Source organism: Vitis riparia, chromosome 17, assembly GCF_004353265.1.
Source record: "Vitis riparia cultivar Riparia Gloire de Montpellier isolate 1030 chromosome 17, EGFV_Vit.rip_1.0, whole genome shotgun sequence".
Classification (NCBI taxonomy): domain Eukaryota; kingdom Viridiplantae; phylum Streptophyta; class Magnoliopsida; order Vitales; family Vitaceae; genus Vitis; species Vitis riparia.
The window spans coordinates 1,000,129-1,025,336 of record NC_048447.1 but is presented as its reverse complement, the minus strand read 5'-3'; the positions used below and the strand labels follow the sequence as shown (position 1 = coordinate 1,025,336).

The 25,208-nt window shown below is 37.8% G+C and overlaps 1 protein-coding gene across 1 annotated transcript; it reads right to left on the bottom strand.

Moving 5' to 3' along the window:
* Positions 1–717: 717 nt before the first annotated feature.
* LOC117904998 lies at positions 718–25,208 on the bottom strand. Its single transcript, XM_034817852.1, has 5 exons — positions 24,572–25,208; positions 21,571–21,705; positions 11,075–11,157; positions 1,104–1,209; positions 718–1,029 (listed from the first exon to the last, which is right to left on the bottom strand). The coding sequence occupies exons 1-5, from the start codon at positions 25,127–25,129 to the stop codon at positions 952–954; spliced, it is 960 nt and encodes a 319-aa protein (XP_034673743.1). The 5' UTR covers positions 25,130–25,208; the 3' UTR covers positions 718–951.

Sequence of the window (25,208 nt, the reverse complement as noted above, 5' to 3'; positions counted from 1 at the left end):
TCAGTTACACAATGCCGGACACTTATAAGAGTGTCTAAATACATATTTTTGAACATTATTAAATTAAATGTCTAAAACTACAATGTCAAACAAGGAAAAAAAAAAGTTCGATTTTGGAATTCTAAACAAAAATCATGAGAGTTTTTCTTCCAACCCTAAAAATATAATAATAATGTAAAAATAATAATAATAATAATAATAAAACCATACACCTTTACTTGTAATATTATTGGATGTGATTATTTGTTTATACATTTGTGAGAAACACAACCCTCTTATCGAGTTTTGTTAGGGTTATAGAGCGATCTGAAGAGAAGTAATGATGAAAGGAGAAGGAGATGAGGCAGAAAAATACTTTAGTAGAGATTTCAGCAACGAACAATTGTCTTAAAAAAATTTAATTATAAAGATGAATGCAAAGAGAATTTCGGTAAATATAAATATAATTTTTCTTTATATTAAATTCATTAAAAATATTATTTTAGAAATGTGACTTCTTATCGAAGTTAAAAAGAATAACTTTTATTTTAGGTACAATGAAAATAATTATTCCTGTGTGTTAAGAGAGAGATTTTGATAAAAGATAAAATTATTTTTTAAAATAAGTTGAAAAAAGGGGATTTTTCCCAAGAAAGAACACTAATCTTATTTCCGATATATTGTTTTAGAAGTCACCAAGTGAGAGTTGTTATTGGAATTACCAAAATAAGCTTTTAGTTTATGTACAATGAAACCAATTTTTTCTCGTGTTGAAGAACCATGAGTTACATGTATACATGAATAACAAATTCCTAAGACGGTCAAGAGGAAAAACTTGAGAAAGAGATAGAGAGAATGAAGTATTAGTTTATTAAATAAAATGTTGATACTCCTTGATGGATACATAGAGGCACCACAGTCGATTGGATTTGGATTTGAAGGCATTAGTAAAAATGGAGGCGGAGCGTCTTTTCAAACCTTCCACTTGTCAAATTCTGCAGGGCTTAACATGAAGGAACTGGCGTTTCGATGGCCACCACCTCCGTATTCCTGTGAATTGAAAGCAACCGGTATAACAAATTCAAAAAACAGAGAGAGAAAAGGAGTAACAACTAACAAGCTACCTGAGAGATGGTGGTCGTGTCTTCCTTGTCCACACTCCTGAGGCTTATTTTCAAGAATTGGTCATTTTTTAGCTCAGGGACTCTGTATACAACAGCTCCAATGCCCCTATTGATAATTGATTCAAAAGAATGAGAATGAAGTCCAAATGGTCCCAGTTGTTCTGAAGGAGGAAAATGAAACCATTTTAACAAAATAAATTTCTTCCCAAGTCTGAAATCGAAATCATAATTTTCCACTCAATCTGCCTGGTTTTTTTCTAAATAAATTGCCCCACACACCATTCTAATTGGGAACACATACTTGATTACCCTTAAATGAATAACCATCATGTGCTAAAAGCATTAGACGCTTCTTTTCCAGCATGGACCACATCACACCAGCTTTTAAGCCTTCATGCCTGTCAATCCTACTGTTTGAGAACTGAGCGATTTCTTTTTCCTTTTTCTATAATAACCCACAACTTTCTATCACCAAGCCCTTCAGAATCTATGGGGACTCAAACCTTAGGGTACTGACTACACCTCTTACAACCAACACTCGGTAATCTAGGGCATTCAACCAACGGCAGGAATCCAACTCAGGACCATGTGACTCTACCACACATCCCGGCTTTCAACCTCACAGGCTGAGAATATTTTAGAAAAAATGTTCCTCAAGCTGAGATATATTTTCATAACCACCCTAGTTCTTCAAACAAACTTGTAGCTGCTAACCTACAGTAGAATTTCAGTTACCAACTCCTAAACTTCAATTTGGTAAATGGTTTTTATTCAATAATCTATATAAATAATTCTTCCGACTGTCGTTAACCTCATTCTCCTTAACTGAAACTCTCTTATCCTCAACTTTAATTCATAAACACATTTCAAGTCCTTGCATTTTCTCATCCACGAAAATCTCTACTTCCTTCTTCACATACTGGTACCTAGCTTTATATGAGGAATCATTAGTCTTAAATTTAACCTCAGTCACTACCATCTTAGCTTTCATTTTAGCCATTTGATGAATTCCAATACCTTTTCCAATCTTTTATAGATATATATAGTTTTCTACTTAGTTGGAGAAGAATGAAGTTTGGTATGAACTATAGTTTGATACCAAAACAAACTAAAATAAAATCTGAACTAAGAATCAACAATCAAATCCAAAATCCAATATCATCACCTCAGGTTTGGATCATACTTTAATATCAAAAAACTAAAAAGAAATCTGAACTAAGAATCGATAATCAAACCCAAAATCCAATATCATCACCTCAATTTTGATTAATAACCAGGACCTTAATCCAACTTTGAAAAACCTTATTTTAGTATTCCAATTGGAAATTGATTAATTACACAATCTTGATCAACCAAAAGAAGTTGCAACTTTCACACATGAATCAGCAATTAAAGTCTTGTGTAGGAGAGCTTCTCAAACACTGAAAGCACCATTTGAGGGTCAAATGTTACTTTTAAGAGTGTTTAGATAGAACTCTCAATCATGGGTCTCATACTTCCTAATGTGATTTTTCTACAGTTTGAATGAGTAGGGAAACTCATTATTTTTCTCAAATTTGATGCAAGAAGCATATTTCTATTTAATTAATTTTTTAAAAATGACATAATTATCCTTATTCTTAATAATAGCATTTGTCAAATACAGTTCCAAAACATAAAATTCAATCATGCTACAATAGTAATTACTTCTACTTCTGACGTTAAATGCAAAAATTAAATGTTATCCTAAACAAGATTTCATTAAAATTTAAGATACTTAATAACATCCAATCACCCAAAACTAAAATTGTCACACTATCAAAATTCTATCACAAATTCTTCATGATGTGTGACACTTAAAAGCCCTCTGAGCCAACTCAATGGGCCACTAGATTAATTAAAAAATGAAGCAAAGCACATACGAAGTTAAGGAAATACCCCAACTTCTATTAACTCTCAAACCAATTACAGAACCTGCCAAACTCTGAAAGCAATTACAGAAACTGCCAAGGCCTCTCTAAGAACTAGACTTCCACACAACTCTTAGGAAGCTCATGCTTAGAATGGCCAAGCAATGCACCATTTACAGACAACTATTTTTTTTTTTTTTTTATCAATAAGCAATTAAGGTCTAAGGACCATCTTTTATCCACAATTTGGTTTCCAACCAAAGTAAATACACAAAAGAAACTTTCAGCTTTTGAATGAACAGCACACCATCCTCAAAAGCAATTGTATTCCTTGCCTTCCAAATGACCCAAAACAAGCATAACGGTCCCAATTGCCACGCCACCTTCCTCTTATTGCCCACAAAAGAGCCCCTCCATCCTAAAAGGGTTTCCTTAACCGAATAAGAAAAGACCCAAGAAACTCCAAAAAAAGAGAGGAACAACGTCCACACCTCCCTTGTTCTTTCACAATGAAGGAGGAGGTGGTCAATCAACTCCCCACACGTTTGGCACAAAAAGCACCTATTTGCCAACGCCCAACCCCTCTTTTGTAAACGATCCAAGGTTAGAACTCTTCCCCACGAAGCCTCCCACGCAAAGAAACTTAACTTGGGTTGCACACAAGAATTCCAAATAATCTTCGAAGGGAATGAAGCAAGAGACACCGGCTGCAAAGCCCAATACAAAGATTTTATCGAAAAAACCCCATCCTTCGAGTCCATCCACCTCACCCTATCCTCCTCATCCACCCTAACCATCTTCCCATCCAAGCAACAAAGCAATCTTCCCACTTCTTCCATCTCTCAATCATTAAAAAGCCTATTGAAACGAGGAGTTCAACTTCTCCTCCTTTCCCCCTCGGCTGTCCAAACTTCATTTACCCAAGCCTCTTTAGACGTTGCTAGAGCAAATAATGAAGGGAAAGCCTCGCAAAAAAGGGTGGTTCCACACCACTTATCTTTCCAAAAACTCACATTCTTACCATCCCCCACTACAAAGCCAAAAAAAAGGGGTTACTAGCTGTCCCATCTTATTTATAGCTTTCCACAACCCAACTCCATAGGCCTCCCTAGCTTCACAAGATTTCCACCCTCCTCTTTCCCCCCCGTATTTCCTTCTAATCACTTGGTTCCAAAGGGACTTTTTTTCGTTTGCAAAGCGCCAAACCCACTTGCCAAGGAGAGCCCTATTGAAAGAACCAAGACTCTTAACCCCCAACCCTCCTTTACTTTTGTCTACACACACCATCGGCCACCTTACTAAGTGCAGTTTTTGCTTAAGAGCCCTACCACCCCATAGAAAATCCATTTGTATCTGTTCTAGTCTCGTCCTAACCTCCCTAGGTAGCTAGAAAATAGACATAAAATAGATCGGTAGATTGGACAAGGTACTTCGAATTAAGGTAATCCTCCCCCCTTTTGAGGTGTACTGCCGCTTCCGCATAGCCAATCTCTTTCGGAATATTTCTTCTATTCCATCCCAAGCACCAACAGATTTAAAAGGAGCACCCAAAGGCATTTCTAAGCAGGAGGAGGGCAAAATTCCCACTTTATAACCGAACTCATTAACCAACTCTTCCACATTCTCAACTCTACCAATTGGAATCAGTTCACTTTTTTCCAAATTCGCTCTTAACCCTGACATTGCCTCAAACCACATTAACAGCCAACAAAAATATGTCAACTGCTCCTCTTTAGCCTCACAGAAAATCAACGTGTCATCAGCAAACAATAAATGTGAGATCTGGACCCCTTCACCCCTTCTTCTCCGAACCGAACAAGGCGTCAAATAACCTCCAACAACTGCTCTTTTCAGCAAACAACTAAAAGTCTCCATCACGACTACGAATAAATAAGGCGAGAGAGGGTCTCATTGCCTTAAACCCCTTGAGCTCTGGAAAAAACCAACAGGGCTTCCATTCACCAAGACTGAAAATCTAACAGTGGATAAACACCACTTTTTCCAGCTACACCACCTTTCCCCAAACCCCATCTTCTCCAACACCGCTAACAGAAATGACCAATCCAAGTGATCATAGGCTTTCTCAATGTCTAATTTGCAAAGAATTGCCCCTCTATTACTTTTCAAAATGGAATCTATTGTCTCATTAGCAATCAGCACTACATCCATAATCTGCCGCCCCTCCACAAAAGCATTTTGAGACGTTGAGATCACCTTGGCTAACACTCCTTTCAATCTGTTAGCCAACACCTTAACTAACCACTTGTACAGCCCTCCCACCAAGCTAATTGGCCTAAAATCCTTCAAGTCCTCAACCCCCCCATTCTTAGGAATCAACATTAAAAAGGTTGCATTCAGACTTCTAACAAATCTCTCAGTCTCATGGAACTGTCTGAAAAAATTCATTACCTCCTCTTTCACAAAGTCCCAAGAAAACTGCCAGAATGCCATTGAGAAACCATCAGGGCCTGGCGCTTTCTCTCCGCAATAGCCTGACAGCTCACCAAAAACCTCCTCCTCCGAGAAAGGCTTCTCTAGCCCCTCCACATCCACCTCATCCAACCTCTCAAAATTTAAACCATCTATACTGGGCTTCCAATCACTAGGATCCGCCAACAACCCTTGGAAAGCTCTGCTCACCTTCTCTTTGATTTCACTTTTACTCTAGTCAATTGATTCCTTCTTCTGTGAGCATTAGTCATCTGATGAAAAAACCTAGTGTCTCTATCCCCCTCCTTCAGCCAAATTTCCCTAGACTTCTGCCTCCAAAACATTTCTTCTAAAAGAACCCACTTCTTATACATTTCTCTTGCCTCCTTCCTAGCCTCTTCTTCTTCTAACGACAAAGAGCAAACCCTCTCTTCCTTATCCCAATAATCCATTAAATTCCACGCATTCTGCTTCTTAGAATCAATCTGACAAAAAACCTCTTTATTCCAACTTCTCAAAATCGGTTTTAAAGCCTTCAATTTTTCAATCAAAATGAAGCTAGCCGATCCACTAACTTCAATCCCCTCCCACCACTTTCTCAACACCTCTTTAAAGCCCTCCTCCTTCAGCCACATATTCTCAAATCTAAAGGGCGTGGGCCCTCTCCTCATCACTCCCCCATCAAGAAGAATCGGAGAGTGATCAGAAACCGGCCTAGCCAGTACAACTTGAATGGCCCCCTGAAAATGAGCTTCCCAATCCTTAGAAACGAGGAACCGATCAATTCTCGACTTTAACCGATTATTAATACCTCCACTCCACGTGAACAGCCCCCCCTGAAGAGACAAATCCCTTAGTTCTAACTCCTCAACCACTTTTGAGAATCTCCTCATTGTCGGGGACATACGGCCTTCTCTCCTCCACTCAAAAGGGAATCTTATCATGTTGAAGTCTCCTGCTACACACCACGGCTCATTCCACAAACCTTTAATGGCCCCCAACTCACTTAAAAAATCTTCTCTCTCCACTTTCACAATGGGCCCATACACTCCTGAAAAAATCCAACAGAAACCATCCTCGCAATTCTTAAAGCGACAAGAAACTGAATATTTACCCACCTCCATCTCCACCATTTGCAGCACCCTATTATCCCAAAACACCACAACCCCCCGCCCCCCTCAAATTTAAAGCCCCCCACTCCAAACATCTTCTTACCCCGAGGTTTCTTACAATTCCATTAGTCATCTCCTGAGTTTTTGTTTCCTGGAGACACACTAAGTCCACCTTCTGTGTTTTAATCACATTCTTTATCAATTTTCTCTTGTCTATATCATTTACCCCTCTTACATTCCATGAAAGAATTCTAAGCCTCATCTAACACACTCTTGATGACCCCAATCCCCTCCTGACCCACCGTAATTTACCGACCATTCAAGTTTCTTCAGCTCGCAATCAAATCTCGAAGGTCTCTGTCTTTTCCTCTTTTTTCCGCTTACCCTCTCAGAACGGTCTCTTCTTTCTCTTATTCTATTAAGGAGTTTCAAAATCTGACTTTCAAAGCCCTCAGAAGCCATTCCCAAACACTGACAGAACCTTGCCAAACAACTGTACCTCCATGACTCCTCATCCTCTCCCTCTTTCTCAACCCTTTCATCCCTCCCCTCTTCTAACAAAATAGAATCACCAACACCCTTCTGACCGCCCCTTCCTTTCGCCGGATACACTCTCAAAGGACTTACATTTAACTTCCCCCTGCTTTCCTTAAAAAAGGCATCAAAACCACGACTCTCCTCTACCTCAATCAAAGCCCCCTCCACCCCAGAGAAAGGACAAGAAGAAGAGACCCGTCCCCCCCAAATGCAAACGGAAGAAGGCTCAAAGAGGGAATACCTGGAATCTTCCTCCAAAAGGCACGCATCCGCAAGGGAGCACCTTCCTGACTCCCCTTTCTCCACTTCAAGACCCATCCCGCCGGGCAGAAGCTCTTCTTCAAACCACATCTCTGATCGTGGTCGACAAAAAGAAGCCATGGCTTCTTTTAAAGGTTCGTCCATTATGGGCCTAAATGAAAAGGAAGCCCAAGTTGCTCCTACAATGGACTGCCCCTCTTTCAAACCCGACTTGGGCCTGCCAACCACACCACCCAGCCCATCCCATTGAGAGCTTCAAGGGCCATCGCAAGAGGCCTGCCCCACTCCTCTGTTGGGCTGCCCCTCTTCCCAACACACCATGGGCCCGCAGATCTCCCTATCTTTTAAAGCCCAATCCATTTGGGCTTGAGCAACTTCACAAACGAGCTTGCAACATTCAAGCCTAGCATACCCCTCACTTAAGCCCACCCCTCCACTCCCTTTTTCTGCAGCCTTCTTCCCACAGGCTAAAAATTCTTCACTTGTACCTGTCGTCCTGTCTCCATCACACTTTTCTTCACCCCCAACCTTTCTGATTAAACCTGCCCCACCAGCCTCTGCTACACGCCACCTCTCCTTCCCCTTGCTATTGCTACTCTCCGTGCGTGAGCCCACATCCCACTCTTCCCTAACCTCTTCCCCCTCTCCCCCTTTCAATTTCTTCATCAGCACCACTACAAAGATCCACGGCAGCCTCTCCCACCACAACTGTAATGCATAACAATAAGAACCGACTACTAAATGCAGAGTTCCCGGAAAAAAATTCCCCCTGTTCTTCACCAAAATTCTAGCCCATTGAAACTGAGGAAAATTTTTTGTTTCTTCATCCACCTCAACAAAACCTCCACAGTAGTCTCCAATTCTTTTAAACATATCTTCATTCCAACAATGAAGCGAGAGTCCCACCACCCTTACCCAAACTTCTTTTGCTTGGCTTCCTACCTGCAAGCACCCCACCTCCTCACTCCATCTCTCTAATTGCAGCACTTTGTCTTTAAAGCAGCACGTCCCCCTCTTTAGCACTCTCTCTGCCTCCTCTTCATCTTCGAACTCCAACAACATGAAAGGTCCTCCTAGCTTCAACACTTTCATACCTTTTTTTATATTCCAGCTGCGCTCCCCCCATTTTCTAACCAAAACCATCTCCATCTCCATCTCCACCACCGACCCGTCATCCCATCTCTCAACAAGGCACCGGCCCAGCCCTTCCTCCCTATTTCTCAACCCTCTCCCTCCAACCTGAAGCCATAATGCATCTCCTTGCCTTCTAGCCGGTTCCTTAGCAACATCCACAAAGGTCTTTTTCTCACCCTCCACCTTCTTTCCAAGGCACCTTTCATCCTTACCTTCTACTATCACCACTTTCGGCTTTGAATCAACTCAGAGTGCCTCTTCAAACTTTGCTTCCTCTTGAGTAACTACCCCTAAAGCCCGAAGTTTTTCAATGAAAATGACCCAACCTCCTAGCAAACCTTTTCCTTCAGGGAAAACTAAGCAAAATCTCTTAGTCTCTACATCAACAACAGAACATAAGATGTATCTCCCCGCCCCATTTTCACGTCTTTCCAATTTGAACTTTCTTCCCTCTTCCTCCCAAACTTTAACTAATCTTCCTTTCTTTTCCTCCCTGCAACACTCTTCAAGACCTTCCAGAAGTTTTCTCAAACTTGCCACCTCGAACCTGATCCAGGAGGAGAACCCTCTACTCCTCTCTACAATGGTACCTCTTAGCTTTCCTCTAACTTCCTCTATTGAAACTTCAAACATCTTCGACTCTATCGCAAACCAACACTTTCCCCCTCTCATTGGGAAACTATACCATTTACAGACAACTATGTAATTAGTTACACAACAAATCCCCACTTTTGGAACCAAGCCACTTTTCTGGCCCACACCCTAGGCAATTTTCCCAACTCATTCACTTAGACACTACCACTTGTCCATGCAGTTGAAGCAATCATTGCATCAATTCATGCCACTAGCATTATAATTAAAAGACTTTCTTAGCTTAAGTCACCTATCTTGTAGGCCTCTTCAACAAGCCACATATCACATGTTTACTTTGGTTAATGCTTGCAAACTCGCTTTTCATGCCAAGTGTCATGCCCATAGTGCATCAACAACCCTTTAGTCTCCACCAATGCCAAGGTGCCATACCACATACCTCTAGGTGTAACGTCTACAATGCATAAGCAGGTCTTACATGGTCTCCACCAATGCCAAGTGTTGCAACAAATTAAACCCATGTGTATCAAACTCGTTTGCTTGTAAAGCCTTTCATTCAAACCAATTTTTATGTAGTTAACCCAAGCTAACTAATTCCATTTATTTAAGGCATGCCAAATCCATGCCCCGGGCTTTCACCACACGTCATAGCATTGTGCCTGTAGGTTGCATCATACTCATAACATTGTGCCCCGATATATTTGGGCAAGCAAGGTCAACCAACAACTTGCTCATATTTGTTTAATGTCCATATAGGACCTATGGAGTGGCATAATCGATGCCACTTGGATCTCTCCAAGGATGGTGATGGAACTAAAGTGGCATTTGCTATATCACTTGGAAGGCTCAACATGGATCCTCAACAGATATCAGGGTGTTGGTTGGCTTGCTAGCACTCACACATGGTCGTAATGCCATGTAGCACAATGGCAACATCCATGGTTGAGAATGCTTTAGAATTAGATGAACAAAAGGAGTCAAATGTTAACAAACATATGGATCGTGCAGAAGGCTTTGCAAGCAAGAGGGTTTGGCACACATGGTTGCAATTTGGTCTAACACTTAGCGTTAGTGGATACAAAGCAAAGGTCATTAGGGCACTATGAACAAATCCTTGGAGATTGAGACAAAGCAAATGTCATTAGCACACTATGAACAAACACTTGGAGACAAGTGATGTGGCATCTTACTATTGGTGGAGACCAAGCAAAGCGTTGCTAGCACATGACACCTGGCATGAAAGTGCTTGCAAGACAGATGGCATAAATTGAGCAAGTCTCTCAACTAGAATGACAAATGGGATGAATTGATGCAATGGTTGCTTTGACTGCATGGACACATGGCATTATCACAGTGAATGAGTCAGAAAGTTGCCTAGGATGAAAACAGAGAAAGTGGGTTGGTTCCAAAAGTGGGTGGGGAGTTACTGTGTAACAACCTAGTTGCCAATAGCTAGCGCATTGTCAGGCTATTCTCAGCAAGAGCTTCCAATAGTTCTATTAGAGTCTTGTTATGAGAGAGGCTTTGGCCATTTATTGTAGATGCTTTCAGAGTTAATACAAGTTAAGGGTATTTCTCTGTAACTTTATGTGTGCTAAAGAAACTTAAAAGCTGAAACACCCGTACAATTATTGTTTAATATCCAATACGCATGCACTTTTAAAAAATACGAAGTTTTAGCAGATGATTTTTTGGGGAAAATAATTGACACAATTTGACCCATTCATTCATTCAGCCACCAACTTGATTTGATCTTTCAGTTTTCAGTCCCACAACAGCTGGCTCATGCCACTAAGACATCAACTATTCAATATTCAGCTCACCTCAGAGGCCTTCCAAATTTCCTTCTTCCCTAAACACATATATTCAGCATTGCAGAGAACTACTAAATGTGGGAGAGCATTGATACAACTGTGCAATATTTATTAAAAGAGTAGAACAACAAAACAAAGAAAGAATAAAAAAATTCAACAAATTTAAATACCATAACCAAAAAAGCACCAAAATTGCCACAAACCTCAGCTTTAGATTGCAGCTTTTATTAGCTAGCTGGTGTCCAAGTTCACTCCTCAACTCTGAAATAGAATCTGCATTAACAGCCTACAGGTAAGAAAACATAATCAGAAATCCCTTTTTGTTTCTCTTTTAATTTTTAATCTGGAAGAGAGAGAGAGCACAGGCATGGACAGGACACAACATGATATGGACACAGCACTGCAAATCCTAAAAAGTTAGGACAGCATCCCAGCAAGAACACGAATGCACACACACACACACAAATATACAATCAATGAAGTGAAACAAAGAGGAACAATCATCTCCCACATAAATAAGGAATGAACAAAAACATTTTTCAAAACTTGCACTGAATGCTCCATCCCTCAAAAGTCTTGAAGCATCACTCTAGCCAAGTAGTTCAAAACAAACAAAGAAGGTTCATTCTCCAACAGGCCCAAGTGTCAGTGTGTCAATGAAGTGAAACAAACAGGAACGATAATCTCCCACATGAATAAGGAATGAACAAAAACATTTTTTTGATAAGCAACAGCAGAAAATATATTAAAGAAGGCCGAAAGGCCGCACCGCATACAGGAGGTATACAAATGAACAAAAACATTTTCAAAACTTGCACCCAATGCTCCATCCCCTCAAAAATCCTAATGTTTCACTCTAGCCAAGTAGTTCAAAACAAACAAAGAAAGTTCATTCTCCAACAGGCCTAAGTGTCAGTGTGTCCAATCCAAGAAAACAATTAAAAGGAGAAACCCTGTTATCTTGGTATTGCAGGGACACTCAAATGATTGATGAAAAACCAGTTATACACCTTGTTGTAAGGAAAAATATACACAGTTGAGAGACAGGACATTTATATATTATGCTAAAATGGTCCGATAATATTTTATCCTAGGGCACACCATTAGTTTCAGAATTGGGTAAAAGATAATGATTTATTATATTGATTGGAGAAAGATATCCAAGTAATCAGGATGGCATGAATCAATATGAAATTATTTGTTTTGTTAAGCAACCACCAAGTTCAAAAAACATGATGAAACTTCTGTAACAATTAACTCTTAACTTTCAACTTCTGTAACCATTAATTCTAACTTTCAACTGTTCATTGATCAACAAAACCTTAATTCCAAGCATTTGAGGCTGCCCACAAACATTGAAGCAAAGCAAGATCTCACTAGGAGAAATTCAGTTAAAAGTTTTACCTCAGCAACATAAGTAATCAATTAATAAGCTCAAAACACACTGGTAAAATTGCATTTTGTTGTCTTAAAAGTTGCTTATTTATAAATAATTGTCAGTACTAAAACTCTCTCATACTTTTACTCTACTTACGACTCTCTAGCTACAACACTAACTAAAAAATCTATCATAATTCAATAATAATTTTATAACTCTCATCCTGATGAGCTTTTAAATTTCATTATATTTGTCTGTGTGTTCAGATTGCTAGAGATTGTAAGATCAACAGAAACTATGTATTGGTAAAATGGTTAGTTTGTTTGAGACTTTGAGTATACTATTTAGAGAATGGCTTGTTTGGGATGTTCTTTCAGGTGTGAGAATTGTCATCAATGATGAACAATAGTAGTTTGTTTCAATTATTTCTATTAAAATCTGAATTTCGGACATTACACTCAAGACACCCTTAAAAGATTTATTCTATTTCCAAAATTGGCATTTAAGATGCTTCGAGCTCCTAACTAACCAAGGAACTCATAGCAGAATTACCTTTTAAATAGGACATTTCCCCATTTTTACACAACAGCTGAACAATGTAGTAGTGCTTCCATCGAAATTGGGTTTACAAAACCAAAGCTGTTTGTTCCATGGATAATGTTATTTTTACATCTTGTTCAAAGCATAAAGCTCAAACATTTCTATCTGCCTTCATTAATCACAAGTTTTATTAAGATCCATTTTGTTCTGGATTTATATTGATTCTTAAAACAACACAACTTGAACTATAAAAATCTGTTGCATAGGCACGATGCTTACGACCCTTTGCATGAATTATTCAGTAGAATACTTTTTGGAAAAAGAAAATGTTATAGTTTTCTCAATTTAAATTCTCTAAAAAGTCAAATCAATGAGAAAACATATTTAAAAAGTGAAACCTCATTCGTTGTTCTGTTTTACAGTCAAATTCCAGTAACCTCAGGATTATGTGTTGAGTCCGATATAATTCTCACTTAAAAGTATCTTCAGCATGGAGTCATGTCTATTGTCAGAAAAAGTAAGCCTAAACTTAATTGAGATTGTGTAGACTGAGTTAGGATTGTTGAAGTTACCCAAGGTAAAAAAGAAAATGCTGGAGCAGAATTATTCCCACTGTGGGGTATGCAATCATGGGTTGGGTAATGGGTCTGGATTTTAGATTGGAGCACGACCTCGACTATCCAAGGAAGTATGGAAAATCTTTAAGAAGCTTCACCTACCTCCAACCCAATCTTTGAGTTAAATTGAGTTACTCCTCGAAGTCCCTCAAAGATACCCACTTTGGAACTAGCATCCTAATGCTAGTCCAAGAAAAGAATAGAATGGATGTGTGTTACAAATGCTTTGACTAGGGCTCATTGTTGTACTAGGACATGTTGCCTTATCAACATAACAAGGCATTTCAAGAGCCAACATTTCACCCTTAGAAACATGGGCTTCCGATTCCACCAGGCCTCAGCCTAAAAACCCCACAACTCTTCACCCCCACATTGGTTAGGCCACTACCCACCATGAAGACCATTCCCTCATTCTCCTGCATAAAAGGCCTAAAGGGGCTCATTTTATGATCCAACAACCCTAAACCTCTTATCCAATAAAAGCACTGTCCCACTAGGTCTGCTGCTAGCACCATCAAAACTTATCTAACCTCTCAACCCAATTTAAATCTTCAAACTCTGACATCACACTATCTGCATGGCTATACTCCAGTCCCGCTAAGGATCTCACATTAAACGGCTACCTACAAATAAGAAAAAATGTGTATATGTTTGTGTACAAGACACACAATGGAACCATACGCGCACACACACACACACAACCTCAGTAGTGGCAAAAGGTAGGGAGATTTCAGGTGCAAGTCCCAATGGGGACAAAAAATTTACCGATCAAAAAAATAAAAAATAAAAGATAAAAACAGCAAAAAAAAATTTTTAAAAAGAGGCTGTTATTTGAAACACATGTGATTGCTGATAAGCAAGAAAACCCAAAGCAATTGACATCATATGTAAGAGGAATGCATTCCATGTATCTTTTTCCTATATCCTTTGTCCTTTTTTTTCCTAATCAGAAAAAGAAGATATTTATGCATTGAATGGTAAAAACAAAAAAAGGACGAGCAATTCTTTAAGATGTACAATTGCCAATCAGAAAGTAAACAAGGATCCTGCTGCACAAAAAAACTAGAACTATCTGCACAAACAAAAGACAGAAAAGCAATGTATACACACTATTGAAACTCTATACACTCAATGGGGAAGAAAGTCTCCAACAACAGAGACCAGGTGCTTTACTCCTTGCTTGGTTAACTAGTCTACAACTTGATTAGCTAAACGAGGAACCCAAGAAAAGGAGCATCCCACCTTGCTAGCAACATCTAGAATTTTGCATATCCAATTGTCAAACTTCTCTGAGTCTTTCTCCCTATTAGACACCAGGGATATTACAATAGCAGAATCTCATTCTATCATTAAACAATAGGCACAAAGCTTTAGCCTGTAGCAAGCCCTCTAATAATGCTAATATTTCTGCATCGATAGCTAAACCCATGGCTGCAAGTTTAGAGTATACTCTCAGTACTGTAGTTGAATGATCTCTGATCACACTTCCTATACCTAATCTGTCCAAGATTAGCCAAAAACACCCCATCAAAGTTTGACTTTATTGAACCTATAAGACAAGGTAACCAATCAAGCATAACCTACCTATGTGATCTCTTTAAGTATCAAACATTCTACCAATCTAACAATAGAAAATTGAAAGGAATATCAACAAAAGGTTCATTGACTACGGACTAAAGAGAAGAGAAAAAGTAAATCAAATCCCAAATAGCATACACAGGTCTCCTATCCTCAAATATCCTGGCATTTTTCTCCAACCATAAAAACCATATCGAAGATAAGATAGCCACTTGTCAAAGAACTTTCCCTCCTGGTTGACTGCCAATCCCCTTAAAAGAAACTCCCAAAATCTTTGTTACACCTCTAGAAGGCACCTAATCAATCATGGCAATAGGGAACAATCTATGTATCTATGCCAAAGTTCCAGTAATATGGGGTAATGAAGAAAAAGATTATCAGTAAATTTACTACTCTCCAAACACATAAAACATTGGTCTGGACTAAGAGTTTTGTAGGGTCTCCTGAATTTGAACAAGTTATTGGTATTAACCTTCTTATTAGCCACAAGTCATGCAATAACCTTAAATGGAGCTTTTAAATTCTAAGAGAGGTCAAGATAGGAGAACTGAAAGAGCTTTAAAAATTGAACTCACTGAAAAAAGTCCTGAGGGTATCAATGGTCAAACCCTTTCATCTAGGAAGGAAGGTGAGAGGTACATGTGTAATAAGGAAGAAAGAAGGCAAGTTAGATTCTCAAAAAGGTTTCAACGGAAATCAAAATTCCAAGATGGATAGATAAAGAACAAAAGTAGAACAAAGGAAATAGAAAAGCTTCTACTTGTTACAACTTTGAAAAGATTTGGAAACTAAAGTTTAAGAGCTGATCACCTAACCAAATATCCTTCTAAAAGCAGATTTTTATACTATCGGTTTTCTTTTTATCATCAGAAGCAGCATTATATTAAAAGTAAACAAAAGTACATGAGAAGGATGAGGAGTCATCCCCAAAGTTACAAAAGCGGAACAAAAAAAGCTAAAACCACCACAATATGAGGAGACCTAGCCAACCAATAAGGATGACATTTTTTATACTATCCCACCCTAAGAAATTGGAAAAATTAGAGAAATCATTGAAAACTTGAGCAATAACTTTCCAAGAACAACGGTGCGACCACCAAAAAAATGGCGTTGGAATGAGTGCAACCCATAAATACTTAAAATGACCCTATACTATAAAGCATTGCTCTCCCTGGGAAACCTCCACAACCACTTACCTCAAGGTGATCCTCCTTAACCCCAAACCTCCATCCCCTTTCGATTTGCACACATAATATTCCCAACCAATGAGGTGGTCTCTCTTCCCTTTACTAAATCCTAACCAAAGAAAGTCTTGTTTCAATTTCTCAATCCTAGCAGCCACTTTAACTAAGATCTTTAAAACAAAAAGGTCTTTTTCAATCCATTTAACCAACAAGAAATCCTATCTAACATTGGGTCCCAAAATGAAACAGCTCTAGGGTTCTCCCCCCAACCGCCCACCCAAAGGGAGACCTAAGTAGGACTTTCCATTCTAAGAGGGAAGCTAAATCATGAATAAAGTCCTCTATGACCTTAATACCTGCCAATGAGCCTTTTTCTACATTGATCTTGAGGCCTAACATGCATTGAAAGACCATTAAGATGAACTTAAGGTTTTGCAATTCGCTGTGTTAGCTCCAGCAAAAATATTGTATCATTTGCAAACTAAAGGTGAGACACCTTGTCCTGTCTTTACTCACTAAAAAGCCTTCCAATAAACCATGATCCTTGACTCTCAGTACTATCCCACTCAACACATCAACAACGATGATGAAAGCAAAGGGAAGAGAGAGTTGTCATGCCTTAAACCTCTAGATGCTTTAATCCTACACTTAACACACCTATTCACTAAAATAGAAAAACTAGTTGATGTTAAAACCCTTGAATCCACACCCTTCACTTTAGACTAAAACCTTTCCTCCCTAACACATGATCTAAGAAACCCCAATCTGCACAGTCACAAGTCTTTTCAAAATCTATCTTGAAAACAATTCCCAAATTACCAAAACTACTTCTTTTATCTATCACTTCATTTGCCACTAAGACTCCATCAAGGATGTGCCTACCATTAACAAAAGAACCTTGAGACAAGTGAATGGTCTCATGCAAAGCCCCTCATATGCAATGAGATAACACTTTATCTATGTCCTTATAAAGACTAGTAATCAAACTAAAAGGTCTAAAATCAGAGACTTTAGATGTTTGAGTTCTCTTGGAAACTAGTGCAATGAAAGTGACATCAGTGCTCTTATCTATGACCTCACTATTGCAAAATTTTGAGAAAACCTTCAACATAACCTCCTTGATTATGTCCCAACATTCTTGAGAAAAAGCTATGGTAAAAGTAAAACCATCAAGGCCTAGATTTTTTTCCTTATCCATTTGAAAAACTACTCCTTGAATTTCCTCCCTTATAAAAAGGCTCTAGCCATCTACGACTTTCCTCAAAAACTAGGAACCACTCTAACCCATCTATCCTCTAAAATTCCTTATATGATTTGTTGTATAGTATCCTAAATAATTGAAGATCTCTTCTATTACACCTTGTTGGACTCTAGTAAAACCTTATCTTTAGGCACCAAAGACTTAATATACTTCTTTTTCCTTCTACCATTTACTACACTATAGAAATACTTGGAATTGTAATCTCCTTCCTTAACCAATTTTTCCCTAGCTCTATATCCCTAATGCGGATGCAACGATTGAGGAGATGTGGGATCAAAATTCTGGTCAAGGAGGCTGGAACCTAAACTTTTTGAGAGACTTTAATGATTGGGACTTGGATATGGTTGGGGATTTGCTATATATCTTGAGGGGTCATAGGCCTTCTTTGGAGGAAGATTCAGTTATGTGGAGGCGAGGAAGAAATGGCAAGTTCAGGGTCAAGGAAGCTTATAGGTTGTTGGCCAATCCTAATGACACAGTTTTTCCTTCAAGGTGCATCTGGGTGGATAGGGTGCCAACTAAAGTTGCTTTTTTCGCTTGGGAGGCGACATGGGGGAAGGTGCTCACTCTGGACAGGCTCCAAATAAGAGGGGTGCAACTTCCTAATTGTTGTTTTTTGTGTGGTTGTGAAGAAGAAAATGTAAATCATATTCTTATACACTATATAGTGGCTAGAGTTTTGTGGGATATTATTCTTGGGTTAGTAGATGTTAAATGGATCTTTCCAAAAACTATAAAGGAAGTCTTAACTACCTGGAGGGGCCCTTTTGTGGGGAAGAAAAGGAAAAAGGTTTGGAAATCCATACCGTTGTGTATTTTTTAAACGGTTTGGAAGGAGAGGAATAGACTAGTTTTTTTTTGGGGGGGGGGGGGGGTGTTGAACATCCAGAAATTAAAGAATTTTTTTGTTTGTAACTTATGGAGCTAGGCCAAATTGTATTTAGGCGAGGAGTCTCTCTCCCTTATAGGCTTTTTGGAGTGGGTAGCATCCACTTAAGGGGAGGTGAATCTTTTCTAGTCTTGTTGCTCTTTTTTGAGGCCTTAGCCGCCTTGTATACTCCCTGTATGCTTTGTGGCTTTTAGCCTCTTTTTAATGCATATCTTGTTTACTTATCAAAAAAAAAAATATCCCTAATGTACCTCTTCCCTCAACAACAATTCCTTAAGTTCAATCTTTTTTGCACCCCTCAATGCCGCTAATTCCCATATCAAAGCATCCTCCCTCTCACAAGAATCTACCATGGCAATGTCTCTTAAAATAGCATCCTTTCTTTATTATCCCCAAAAATGGCCTTATTCCAAGTTTCTAGTTTTTCTTTGATAAATTGCAACTTTGGCATGAATATGACTCGCCTAACATTCAACTAGTGTATCTCGTCACCAACATCCAACATTATCCTTAAAATCAGCATGGGTCAACCACATATTCTCAAATCTAAAAGGAATCAAGCCTCACTTAAAAGGATTAGTGTCCAAAACAATCGAGCAATAATCAGAAATAGGTTAAGGTAAGGTCACTAGAAGGCTATAGGGTCATTCATTCTTCTTTTTCAAAATTTCATCGAGTGTCATGGCCCGTGCTATGACACAAGACACATGCCATGACATGTGCCACAACCCGTGCTATAGAAAATAAATATCTTTTTGAAATTTTCATTAGAAATAATTGATCATTAAAAGGTTATTACCATTCAAGACAAACAATAGTTTAGCAAATGTCTAAAGAAAATGCTATTTGGTATAATTAAATCCAATCCTATCCTATCATATTCAAACTGTAAAGCCAATTATGAATTGTTTTACAAAAAACAAGAACAACATCTTATGCAATTGTTTTTTTCTTTTTTTACATACCATCCATCACATGTTCCATTGTTTTGATAGGTTTTTTCCTATATTGTATTTCTAACTAGAAATAGTCTAGAATTCTCAATCTAACTCTCATAAAGCATGCCATCAAGGTGAGTGACCCTTGCAAATAAAGGGCACAAATGGGGAATTGCCAACAGTAGAAGGTTGATATTCCTAACGAAAAAAGGACTTCCTACTCATTTGAGGGGGGGAAGATCTTATCCAACCTTTTAAAAAGAAGGGATCCTTGCACATTTAATCAAGTGAAGCCTACACTTTCCTAACTTTGTGAAACCCTTATGATGATGATGAAATCCCCCCACCCCACCAAGATCCAATGTTCTTCCCAAAACTCCTTTCATAAAGTTGAATCAATTGGGCTATAGACAAAAGAAAGCCAATACCCTACCCAAAACCATTTTTCTTCTCCTTTACGCATATAACCTTTGTTTGATATCCTTCATCCCCTCCTCCTAAGCTGATCCAATATCAATATCCTACCCTATGTAACTTCCCATGTGAAAAGTCAACCCTCAATTGATTCTTTATTCTTTGAACAATGGCAATTTTGTGAAAAAAAACCCATTGTTCTTATCACCTTCTAGACTTCTTCCATTATTGCCCACTTTTTAAACTCCTCCATTGCCTTACTCCTAGCCTCATTTTTCTCAATTGAAAGAACATATTCTCTTTCCTTAGCATCCTAGAAACCAATCTAATTTAGAGCAACAACTTTATTGGAGGTAAGATTCCGAAATACCTCTCCATTCCAAGCTTTTAGGTCTCATTTTAAGACTTTAAGCTTGGCTACTAGGATATGGCTGAATAAACCCCTGACATTGTAACACTCTCACTATTTGAGCTTGACCATTTTGTAAAAAAACTTAGTGTTCTTATCACCCTCTTTTAGCCATAGCTCTCTTAATTTTTGCCTCCACAAGACTTCTGCCCACTTTTTAAACTCCTCCACTACCTCCCTCCTAGCCTCATTTTCCTCATGTGAAAGAACATCCTCCTTTTCCTTAGAATCCAAGAAACCAATCTAATTTAAAGCAACAACTTCATTGGTGGTAACATTCCCAAATACTTCTCTATTCCAAGCTTTTTGATCCTGTTTAGGACTTTAAGCTTGCCTACTACGATATGGTTGAACGAACCCCTAACACAGTAACACTCCCACCAATTTCTAACCAGGTCTTTGAACCCATCCACTTTCAAACAAGTATTTTACTCTATATGTATAAATAGATAGACAGATAGATATATAGATATATATGCAAACAATATATATAACAATGCCATCCAAAAAAGGGAGGCGCATCCTATGTACACAAGGGGTATAAAAGAGGAACAACTCAAACAAAAAAGAAGCAACACCTAAAAAATTAAAAAAAAAAAAACCATTATCCACAGTTGAGACGATCAATAAAATCCACCATAGGACTATACTCCCTCCCCAACATGCCTTTAGACCACTCCAAAAGAGACTTAATGGGGATCTCTTTCAGCTTTTGACCATGGATGTGAAGGTCCTTGCCATCAAGGATTCTTCTATTTCTTTCATGCCACACACAACAAAATAAGCAAAGGGAAGCCATGCTCCAAACCTTCCTCCATCTTTTATCTAAGCCCTTCACCTTCCAAACCAAAAGGAGTTCTTTCACAGAATTTGGAAAGACCTACCATAGTCTAAAAAGTGTTAGTTACATGTCTCACAACTTTCTAGCTCTACCACGAGGAATACGGATGTAATTTGTTGATTCCTCACTGACTTTGTAAAGATTACATCAGTTGGTCATTGACCATCTCTCCTTATAACGACAACAATGATTAGGATCCATACCCACAATGCCTCCCAAAAAAGAGGTTAAAAAAAATAAAACCTTTTCAAACGGACACAAGTGTCTCAGATTTCTTGGCAGGGAATAGAACATGATTTTTAGCAAGTAAGGCATTACAAAAAGATCCCTCTATCTCTATTTATTAGCATACAAGAAATAGTTATCAATCTAGTTTTCATTTCTATCTTACAACCACAAAACTAAGGAACTTTTAAGGTTCAAAACTAATAATAGCAGCTCAGCTTGAACTCCAAGTGCCGGAAGCAAGAATTTTGAACAATTCTCCATATGAAAGGGTAAATTTTATCATAAAATGTCACTTAAAAAAAGTGAAAACATAGAAAAAGTGTTTATAAATAAACTAGGACCATTCTTCAACACATATTGAACATACAGATAAATGGGGCATTTTTCTGTATTGAAGTTTAGAAAAAGTAGATGAAATTTACCAGGCAATGTCCAAATGTCCCACCCCCAAGTGCAATTTCATATGACTGCTCAAGAGCCTCATCTATTAACGCTTGCTTTTTTGATAAGCTCACCATGCCTTCATTGATCACAGTCTCAAGATCCAAAGAAAGCAGCTGAAAGAATTTTATAAATTCCTCTTTAATCAAAAGTATAAGAAAACAACCAAAAGCCACACAAAACAAAGCATTGTGTTATAATCATAGTTATTTAAGACTTACAATACACAATACGATACAACGATACAATAAATTTTTTTATGAAAATCGATACATATCACAATCCGTATCTTATTTTAAAGCATATCTTACGATACAAATACGATACACGATACGATACATGATATTATGATACAACAATACATACATCTTCAACAATTTTCCATAATTTTGTGAAAAAATCAAATTAATTCTTCTTTTTTTTGTTAAAATAATTTATTATATTAACTATTTAAAATATAGTAAAAGATTAAAAACTGATCATAAAAAGGAGAAATAGGTAAAATAATTTTATATGAAAAGTTGCATTCTTATTGTCATATGCTATATTAGAAGTTAAGTAAGTTTATTTTTACAATGAATATTGGAAAATTTTCATTTGAATGGTTTGAATGTTGACCATGAAAATGATGGTGATTAGTGAATAAAAATTTTTACTTAATGAATTAGTTTTTTTTTAATTTCTTTTTTGGTGGAAAAGGAATGATGACAAACAGGAAAAGCTAAAACTTTGAAAATGACACATAAAGGCACATGCACATACACACACACACACGCATATACCAATTAGCAACACCATAAATGCATATACCTAGTTAGAATTTGGAACTAACAATCATAGCTAAAAATTGAAAAAGTTTATTTTTGTGGATTATGTGATGAATCTATATTTTAAAGTTATATTTTGTTAATTTGAACTTGTCAAAACATTAACATTCAATGTTTTCATATTACATGATATAGATTAACTCTTTAGATCCTACTATCTTCCATAAAATTGGATATATATTACTCTATACTTCATACTTTTACTAGATATTCACATATACATATTTTTCTATTTATTTTTCTCTATACAAAAAGCTTAGATACATGATACAATACGCAATATGGAAAAATAGGAAAATGATACATGATACGTTTTACGAGTTAAAAACTATGGCTATAACTGGAATTAATATCTGTTTAGTATAACATCAATGCAATCTAGCAGTATGTGATTAAGGGCAAGGAAATAATCCAATATCTGGAATATATATATATATATATATATAGATAGAGAGAGAGAGAGAGAGAGAGAGAGAGAGAGAGATCAAATTCACTTAGTTTTCATCTCTATTTAACATGGGAACAAAATAACATAAGCATTGAAGCTTGGAAGAATTTCTTATCCAAAAAAAAAAAAGGTTATTCAGATGATTACAGATTTAATTTCATGAAGAAAAGTTAGTCAAAAATACAAACATTCTAACCATCACAAAAAAAATATGTAAAATTTTGGACAAAGTTTAGAGTGCTTCAAAAAGTGAAACAAAACTTGCTTAGAATATAAAGTAGATCCAATGAATTAATCACACTAGAAATGAATCCACTCTTATGGCTTTATGGATTTCCAAATACCAAGCAAGTCAATTGGAAACTATATCTAAACCAACGGCAAAATTCTTACTTGTATGGATTTTTGGACAAATTCGAATGTTTGATTCCATAATTCTTGTGATGCTATTCTTGTTAAACTACCAAATACCACAAAATCTAAACTTTTCAGTATTATCAGCCACCAATCTATGTCAAGCTAACTAACAATTAGCACCCCATTTGACATGCACTGACAAATGGAGAAATACCATATTGAACTACCTATTTAAACCAAAAGCTTAAACTTTTAGGTAACAGGTCAACTCTATATATCAAACCAGATAACACTTAAACAATTACAACTAACTAATATAATGAAAAACAACCAAGTCCTTCCTCAAAATCTAACCAGAAACATTTGAAAATATAACTTAACTGACAGCACAATCTTGAGATGCGTTGAATTTATGTCATAATAAAAATTTTGTGCCATATTTCTCATGATATTATTGTTTAATTACCAACTAATCCCCAAAGCTTAAACTTTTACATAATGGCAAAAAAACATGTCTCATGGAAGTTAACACTCAATATCCCACTTCACATTTGGCAACAAATAGAGGAACGTCATATTAAACTAACAATTAACCCAAAACCCTAACATTTTAAGTAATGAGCCAACACCCTATATCAAGCCAAATAATGCAACAACTCCTACTAATAAGTCAAAAACAAAAACAAAATACCCAAAAAAAAACCCGTTCAAACAGGAAGGAATTTAATCTGACATCATACTCAATATTCAGAATTTCAAACCCTTCAACCCGCTACTAAAAGTCTTAGAGTTCTCAACGCCCACTGATTCCCCATCTTCTACATACCCTAAATTATTGTTCATATTGAGTTTTTACCATATCCAAATCATCAATGTCATAATTCTCACAATAGGGTTACTATTAAACCACCACCTAATCCAAAAGTTTAAGCTTTAGGTAATGGTCACAAACAATTAAGTTTAACAAACGGAGTCACATTTGGCAACAAATGGAGGAATCAGTGGAAGAATATCATATTAAACAACCAATTAATTCAAAAGTATATAGACTTTTTAAGTAATGGACAGTCATACACATCAAGCCTGCCAACACTTAACAATTTTAACTAAAAAAATAACCACAAAAGAAACCAAAACATTTGAAATTACCTGCTCAAACAACGATGGATTCAACCCAACATTATACTATAAATTCAAATCCTTGAACATCATACTTAAATTCATGTTAACTTACTCATTACTAAGACAAGCAATGATTTAGGTAATGAGGCAATATTGTATATCAAGCCAAATAACCACAAAACAACCAATTCCATGCTCAAACTGTAAACCAAACCGTTTGAAATTTACCTGGTCAAACAAGGAGGGATTCAACCCAACATCAAACTCAAGATTCATGTCGTTCAAGCCACTGCTAAAAGCCTTACTATTCTCAAGACCCCACCTCCACAAATCCCCATCCTCAACATATTCAAACACCCTCCTGACCCTCTCAAACTCCCCGGCAACCTCCAGGAGCCCCTCCTCCACCGCCCTCTGCTTGAAATAATCAAAAGCAATGGTGGCCCCACTTCTCCCGACATCAATGACTTTGAGGGCATTGGAGGGATTCCAACTCTGGAGCAGTTGCAGAGCAGTCTTGTGGTGGTCAAGGACAGTGACTTGGGGGACGTTGGGGGAGACTTGGGGCAGGAAATCGGGAGGACCCGCAAAGTCAAGAAGGTAGAGGTGGGAGATTTGGGGGAGAGGGAGATGGTGGGTGGAGACGGGGGAGTAGACTCTGTTGGGGAAGAAGAGGGTGGGGGTGGAGGTGGCTCTCAGGTAGAGGTGGGCGGCCAGGGCTGCGAATGCGCCGTCTGGACACGGGTAGTGGTAGAGCACCGCCGCTGCATTTGGGAGGTGGGACATGGCTGGGAAACCAACACCAACAAAGTGTGATGTTACTCTGGGACAAGGAGTCCGACGACTCGACCGTACTTTCGCATCT